This window comes from Sphaerodactylus townsendi, linkage group LG14 (assembly GCF_021028975.2).
Source record: "Sphaerodactylus townsendi isolate TG3544 linkage group LG14, MPM_Stown_v2.3, whole genome shotgun sequence".
Lineage (NCBI taxonomy): Eukaryota > Metazoa > Chordata > Lepidosauria > Squamata > Sphaerodactylidae > Sphaerodactylus > Sphaerodactylus townsendi.
The window spans coordinates 27,682,849-27,691,134 of record NC_059438.1 but is presented as its reverse complement, the minus strand read 5'-3'; the positions used below and the strand labels follow the sequence as shown (position 1 = coordinate 27,691,134).

Here is an 8,286-nt window from a genome sequence, read left to right as displayed (position 1 = left end):
TGGCAACTGAAAGGGCTTGTGGCAGACAAGATGCAGCTGCTTGCCCTCTGTGTTACTGAGCGTGGCTGTACATTGGAGGCACAGTGACAGTCTGAGACACACGATACTGAAGCCTTACACTGAATTGGACCCTTGGGATACCAAGAGCAGTCTTGTCTTCTGTGACTGGCAGCAGCATCTCAGACGGTCACATCCCCTCCTACCTGATCCTGACACACTGGAAGACCTTTTGCTCTCTGTGGTGGGGAACAAGTGAATGACACAGTCACAGCTTACCTAGGAGTATTCCTCCCCGCAAGCCAGGGAGAGTCTGCAGCCAGAGTATCTGAGCCTCAGTTTCTCCATGCCACCGGGCCCTGGTTGGTTGAGCGGCTTCCAGGGCATTACCTTGGGACAGGAAGCAGGCAAGCGTTCGGTTGTGCTTGCCTGGTAAGTCTGTTGTAGCAACAACGAACTGGAGTCTGTGCTACCGTGAGAGCCTAACGGCATATAACTCCCAACAGGCGCTGTTAGGAACTAGAGTCCTCTCCAAGCAAGGAGGAAACCTTTCCAACTGCCGAAGAGTGCTGTGGGCCTCCAAAACGTACCTATCCCCCCCCCCCAACCCGGTTTACTCGTTTACCGTTTGTCTCGAATCGGCAACTACCCGCCACCTTACCCCGAATCTACCGAACAGGGCTGGCAGACGGGGCGGGGGCGGGAAGGGTGTTAGACTCGGGAGCGGAGGCGTCACGCAGCGCAGTGGGAGCCGCCCGTCTGGCACCGGTGGGATCCCGCGGCTGCTCCACTGTGATGCGCCAGCCGAGCGAAGGGCGGGACTCTGCATTCATCCAGGGGAGCGCCGCGGAGGGGCCCTCGGGGAGCGGCCGGACCCCGCCCTGCAAGCGGGCCAGGTCCCTGCAGTCGCTGCGCCTGGGCGAGCCGCGCTTCGCAACCAGCCGCGCGGGCAGCTGCGCTCCGCGGGCCTTCCTCAGGCAGGCAGGCAGGCAGGCAGGAGCCACCGACAGCGGCCCGCCCCCTCCCGCCCGCCCACGTGACTGGCGCACCTCCCCCCCTCCCCCCCCCGCTCCCTCCTCTCGGATTACGGCTGCTGGCTCCTTCGGCCGGCTGCTCCGAGCCCCGCGCGACCAGCAAGGCTCCTCGGCTCCATTGTGGTTGCGCGCGCGCCTCCCCGGGCCCCCTCCTCCCGGCGCGCCCCCTGCCTGCCCCAGGGCGTCGAGGAGGCGCCTCTCTCTCTGCGCCGGCCAGCACCGCCATGGCTCTCCCCGCGGGGCGCAGCAGCAGCAGCAGCCGAGGCTGAAGGAGCCACCGAGCCGGAACCCGGGAGAGGTGCGGCCGCTGCGCTGCTCCTCGCCCGTCCGGGGGGCCCCGCCGCCCCGCCTCCTCTTCCTCCTCCTCCTCCTCGCAGCCCACCGGGGGTCGCCGTAGCCTCCGCCGCTCCCCGTCGTGGCTGGCTGGCTGGCCGGGTGGCTGGCTGTGCGCACCGGCGCGCCATGGAGACGGCCGAGAAGGAGTGCGGCGCGCTGGGCGGCCTCTTCCAAGCCATCGTCAACGACATGAAGGTGAGCAGCCGGGAGAGGCGAGGGGGCTGCCGCCGCAGGAGGAGCGCTTCGCCCAACCAGCCCCGTAAACAACCCGGGAAAGAGGGGGGGGGGGGCGGCTGCGGCTCCGTCTCCGTCTCGGTCTCCTCCCGGAGGCATCTTGCAGCTGCTGCTGGCCGGGCGGGCGGGTCTGGCTCCCGCGCCCCCCACCCCGCCGTCGCCCCTCGGCCAGACAGAGGAATGGCGAGACCAGGCGAGCTGCCCGCCATTGACGTCGCTGGCCTCCCCACAGGCGGCTGCTTGGAGGGGGCGTGAGGCTGCGCCCCCGCCTGCCCGGACCCCTGGAAGGGGCGAGAGAACCGGCTGGGGGTGGGGTAATTTAGGGGGACGGAGACGGTCTGGTCTCCCCTTGGCGCACCCGGGCCGCTCGGTTGCCTTCCCTTGAGAAGGAACTCTGCGGGGCCCCCGGTGGTCTGCAGAAGAAGAGTGCTTCAGGGCATGTGCAGAGAACTTTCCCCATCCTGGGAGTAATTCGTGCGTCTTCTGTACAAACTTCCCTCCGCAGAAAGCTGTGAAATGCCGCAAAATACTGAATACTGATGCTGTTGTGGGTGGGCGGGCAGGAGGTTGGATTTGGGGCAAGAAATCATAAAGTTAGCCACGTTTGTGTTGCTGGGGCAAAGAGAGAGCTTTGGTGCCTCCTTTCTCCGTGGGACCTGGCCACAGAGATCTCTCTTTTCTGGCCTCTGTGAGATGCTGGGGCTGGGTGGCCTAGCGGGTGCCATCCACTGGCACAAGGAAGATGCTCTTCAGGAGGCTTGAGGCTGCCAGTGAGGTTGGCTGGCAGCCCGGCTGGGCTCCAGAAAAGAAGTGTACGGATTCGGATTGGCTGGAGCGGCCTCCGAGCCCTCCTCGCAACATTTGCAGGTTTGGAGGGTGAGCTTTGAATGCTTGCCCAATGGGCATCACAGAAGCCCTCGTTTTCAGGAAAGGCCATTGATGATCAGAGAGGGACTGAAGCCAGTGAAGGACTGGGCTGAATCGGATGGACCAGGGCTGTCCAACTCTGGCGCTTCAGATGTTCATGGACTACAATTCCCATCACCCCCTGCTGGCATGGCCAATCAGGAATTGTAGCCCATGAACATCTGAAGCGCCAGAGTTGGACAGCCCTGGGATAGACCTTCGGACCCTTGGAAGTGGCTTGTGCCGAAATATGCTTTTCCATGATCAGAGTTCCCTTTCCCAGCATGCCCCATGGCTCTTCAGACCCGAGAAAGGAACTGAGGCCTGCAGCACAAGAAGGTGACCTCCCTTTGCTGTTACTCAGGGGCCTGGAGACTTTTCCTGGGCCCTTCCATTTTCGGCTGGAGATTCCCGCCTCTGTTTTCCTTGGGATCACAAGTTCTGCTGCCGAGGGCTTTCCTGGAGGTCCACTGGACCTAGGCATAGTTGGCTCCAGCACAAGCCCCATGCTCCCAGGGTGTTTGCACATGCTTATAGTCATCCCCTCGTTCATTTAGAAGCTCACTGTGGCCCACATGGCTCTTCTCCTCTCCATTTCATAGAATCATAGAGTTGGAAGAGACTCCAAGGGCCATCAAGTCCAACCCCCTGCAATGCAGGAACACACAATCAAACACCCCGACAGATGGCCATCTAGCCTCTCTTTAAAAACCTCAAAGAAGGAGACTCCACCACACTCCGAGGGAATTCATTCCACTGTCAAAAAGCCCTGATAGTCAGAAAGTTTTTCCTGATGTTTAGATGGATTCCTGACTCCATTCATTCATATTCCTGATAACTCTGTGAGATGTATTGGAGATGGTCATGTTGAGATGGCCACATGGGCATTTGAAGTTGGGGCTCCCCTGGTTTAATATGGCACTTAATAATCCACATGGCTGCACTGGTTTGGGGTTAGAGTGCCTTTGGGGAAAATATATTCCTTTGCTGTATCAGAACATGGGACTGGTCATACTGATGGGCTTGACTTCTGTTTTCTCTCCTGAGGACTCGAGGGGGTCTGAATTCTGCTTCTCTATCACAGTTTCAGCTGTGGTTCCTGCTAGAGGGTAAACTGGATGCAGACAGCACAGCCTTTCCAAATAGAACCAGATGGTAATGGCACTTCCAAACCAGGAAGTCTGCGCTTTTGTGTAAAAATACAGCAGGCTGTAGATGTCATCAGTTTGCCGAATAATATGCATGATTTTTTTTCTTTGTGCTGTATAAGGGAATTTTCTTTTTGACGCGGATTGCAGATATTTTGAGCTACATCTTGTTGGCGTTCCGAGAGATGCTAGCTGCGCAGAGAAACCTGAATTTGAAGTTAGAAAGGCCATCCTCTACAGCTGTTTGGGTTTCAAGCATTTTCTGGCAATCATCCTCAAACATGAAGGTCCCAAAGTAATTCTCCTTTCAGAAATAAAAAAAATGTGGATTCTGGGGGAAGGGCAGCATTTTGTGGCAGATTGCCTGATGTTGCATCCTGCAAACTCTCTGGCTATTTCTGACTTCCATTCATCTGGCGTGTTTGGCAGGTTTAGCTGGTATAAAGTCTTAAGTAAAATTGTAACTCAGTCCCCCATTTCCTCCTCCATGTGCTGCATGGCCCCTGCTCTTCATCTAGTCCGAACCAGGCCTTTATTTGGGATGGGGTGTAGACAGGGTATTTGATGCTAGGAAGGACAGCTGAGCTAGTGTCCAGACTCTGCTTGACCCCTGGTTCTTCCTGTTGTGAGTGGCCAGCTGTGAGGCTGTGGGCAGGGTCTCATTCAGCGCCTTGCGCTTCTTTCGTGCTCTGATTGGGTCCATTATATCACTTTTTTCTTGCGGGTTTTTAAAACAATGTTATTGTGGGGTAAGATTAAAGCAGGGCAAAGCATTGAATTTTGCTTATTTTGTTTGTATTCCACCTTTCTCCTCAGCAGCTTTTATTATTCTCCTCTTCTTCATTTTATCCTCCCAACAGCCCTGTGGAGTAGGTTAAGCCAGGATTGTGACCGGCTCAAGGTCATCCAGTAAGGTTCCCTGGCAGATTGGGGATTTAAATCTGGGTCTCCCATTTCCCAGGGCACTTTCGCACATGCAGAATAATGCACTTTCAATCCACTTTCACAATTGCTTGCAAGTGGATTTTGCTGTTTCGCACAGTAAATCCAGCTGCAAAGTGCATTGAAAGTGAACTGAGAGTGCATTATTCTGCATGTGCAAAAGTGCCCCTAATCTGACAGTCTGACTCCAGCCGCAGCATCACGCTGGCTGACCTACAGAATGAAGAATGGAAGTGCTTCTTACAAGTGTTCAACTAATTTGGAGACAGTTTAAGATGAATTAACAGCTCCCTCCCCTCAGCATTTTTGGCTGGCTGTCCTTTTAGCCATTTGTGGTATGCTACCTTTGCAACAGTAAACCCACAATTCAACATTGCAGTGTATATTTCCATCTTTTTTTTTCTCTCCTGTTTTCTTCTCTTTTGTGGACTTCTGAGAGAGCTAAATAAATCGGGGGGGGGGGGGGATAGGCTCTGGTGATACTTCTGCTTATTAAAACCATCTCTGTGTGTGTGTGTGTACCCAGAAATACCATGATGGTTGCATCCATTACGGTTGTGGTGGCTATCACTGTTTCAGGACTTACAACTGCACATTTCACCAGTGGTCCCTGTTCTAAAGTCATTGTAACCTTCAGTTGTGATGGTTACTTGCACTGAGACCCTTGCACACACACCCCTGCCCTATCTTCAGTGCCAAACTGAGAGCCAGGGTGGTATAGTGGTGGACTCTGACATGCAGAACCAGGGTCGATTCCCCAGTCCTGCACATGAGTGGCCAAATCCAATCTGGAGAATCAGTGTGATTCCCCACTCCTCCACTTGAAGTCCGAGTTCTCTCAGAACTCTCCCAGCCCCACCTATTTCACAAGGTGTCTGTTGTGTGTGCGGAAAGCAAGCCACTTTGAGACTCCTTAAGGTAGAGGACAGTGAGGTGTAAAAACTCTTCTTCAAGCTGTCCAGACCACCGGCAACATACAAGTTAGCCAGTGAGCCCATCAAATATGACTTTCCACAACTTTTTCAATTTCTCTCCCTACCCCTTTCCGAGTTCACTTTCCCTTAACCTCCAGCTGAGCAGGCAGTTTTAGAGCAATGTGCTTTAGGGCATTCACACCACAGAAAGGAGGATTTTGCTGCTTTGGAGATAATCTGGATGAAAAACCGTGGCCCCTGTCAGAGCCAAGATCTACACAAATATCTCCTAGCTGGATTCAATAGCAATGCAGACTACTGGTTGAGGTGGGCTGTACGGAGAACTTATATGGAGTACAAGCCTGTGGTTTGTGTCAACATTCAAGATAATGCTGGTGTTTTGCACAGAAAGCATGGACGTTTGCCACCAGGGAAGTCCGGGAGCATCCCTTGAAGAAGACTTAGTGCAGTGATGGCGAACCTTTTTGAGACCGAGTGCCCAAATTGCAACCCAAAACCCACTTATTTATCACAAAGTGCCATAACGGCAATTTAACCTGAATACTGAGGTTTTAGTTTTGAAAAAATGGTTGGCTCTGAGGCGTGCGTTACTCAGGAATAAGCTTGGTGGTAGTCGGTGGCTTTGCTTTGAAGCAACCGTGCAACTCTTCCAACGGGTGAATCACGACCCTAGGAGGGTTTACTCAAAAGCAAGCCACATTGCCAGCAACCAAGCTTACTCCCAGGTAAAGGATCACGCTTTAGTTCTTTGCATGAAAATCAGTGGGGTTTAACAGTGCTTAACAGGGTTACCTACACTGCTTCCCCAAAACTAGGTCTTAGGTTTAATGCTAATAATTGAGCCCAGCCTAGATGTGTGGGGGGGGGGGCGCGATTTCCCCCCCACATGATGAACTCTGTTTGTGCGTGCCCACAGATAGGTCTCTGAGTGCCACCTCTGGCACCCGTGCCATAGGTTCGCCATCACTGCCTTAGTGGCTGCAGACCCAAAAGGGAGGGGAAAGCATGAACAGTGAGGGCAGTTCCCGTATGTTCCCCAACACTGTTGTGTCACTAAATTGTTTCCAACATAGCTCTATTTGATCCAAGCTTTTCTTCAGACAGGGCAGAAAAATGCATCCAGTCAGATTAGCACATGCGTGGCTGGCCGAAACGAAGAAGCACTCCCCTAGCCACAAGCCCATGCTAGCAGGCAAAGGGAATATGTGCAGCTGTTTCAGGATCTCTGCTGTTGTGAAGGCTGGGCAGAGGGCATCCTTTTTTTATAGGGCTGAATAATTTCTCAGGCTTTCTCCCTTCTGTTTTTCTCTTCAAAACCCTAACCCTCCTCTTGTCTGTGGGCCCTTCCGCACATGCAGAATAACGCACTTCCAATCCACTTTCACAATTGTTTGCAAGTGAATCTTGCTATTCCGCACAGTAAAATCCAGCTGCAAAGTGCATTGAAAGTGAATTGAAAGGGCATTATTCTGGATGTGCGGAAGGGCCCTGTAATGTTCTAACACATTTATCGTTGTGGTTTACACATGTGTAGCTAAGTCATTTGATTGGGGGAAGTAGGAGGCTGGGTATAGATATATTTTAATAAATGGTCCCTTCAGTTTCTTCAAATTGCTGGTTTGGATAAGGAATAATCTTCTCTATGAGCAATATGGGCTGCCCGTGGGAAAACTAAGAGAGTTTCTCTCCTGGCTCGTTGGCATGCTGGGCCAGAACTTTTCATTACTTGAAGTGAGATGCCAATTTTTCCAGCTGCTTGTCCATCAGTCATGCCATTGAATCCTCCCAGTGACTTCGGGCTTCCCTGGAATTCTTCATTAGTGGTTTGGGCACCTGATGCAGACAACATGGTGTAGTGTTTATGAGACTCCGGTTCAAATCCTCAGTCTACCGTAAAAGCTTTCTGTGAAACCTTGGGCCAGGCACATACAGTTGACCTAACCTACCTCATGGGGTTGTTGTGAGATTAAAATGGGTTCTTGTGAGATTAAAATGGAAGAGAGCAGAACAGTGTATGCCACTTTTAGTTCTACACTGAGGAGAAAGACAGGGTATAAACGAAGCAAATGAATAAATAGATCAGTACTGCCGTCCCTGGCAAGGCAGGATACTAACTGGAGAAGGGAGGGGTGTTCAGCCCCCGCCCAGGAAGTGACAAAATTCTTCATCCTGCCTTCCCTGAGCAGCAGCTGGAAAACACCCATGCAGATGTTCCCCTACTCCAGTAGAATATTTGTTCTTATTTGTTGGAATTTGGCTTGCTGACATTGGGTAGTTTAATGAACATGTGCCAACCCCAGCATGCTACCATGGTTGCATTCTGTCTGCTTCAGGGTCCTTAGAGATAGAGTGTGAATCTTCATAAAATAATTTTAAATCTGTTACATTCCACATGGATGTTCTATCTTGACACTCAGCCAGTTTTGTTTGTCATAGTTGGTCCATGCATGTAACATAACCTAATCAAGCTGCTGTTTCCTGTGGACTGTGACTGGAAGAACGTACTGGGAGTTTGCGCCCCTTTTAGAATTCATTCATGCTAATCACGTGCTGCACTCTTAGCTTTAGCCATGCAAAGTGGTCAGGGTTGCAGCACAAGAGAGAGGCCACTCGGTTCCGCTGCCACCCCGGCCAGCCGTTCCTGCAGCTCAAGTTGCAGACTCTTTTTGTAAGACAGTTTCTTTTTCTGCCAGGCGGATTGAGTGGATCGGAAGCAGAGTAGGAATAGCTGCAGGAAAAGCAATGGGCGAGCGC

At 52.5% G+C, this 8,286-nt stretch overlaps 1 protein-coding gene across 1 annotated transcript in view; it reads left to right on the top strand.

Annotated features, from left to right (window-relative positions):
* The first annotated feature begins 1,073 nt into the window (after window positions 1–1,073).
* MTSS2 (MTSS I-BAR domain containing 2) overlaps window positions 1,074–8,286 on the top strand; it is a 77,669-nt gene continuing 70,456 nt past the window's right edge. The window contains exon 1 of the mRNA XM_048515340.1: window positions 1,074–1,562. Coding sequence (XP_048371297.1) covers window positions 1,494–1,562 — 69 coding nt within the window. The 5' untranslated portion in view covers window positions 1,074–1,493. The remainder of the gene's footprint in view (window positions 1,563–8,286) is intronic.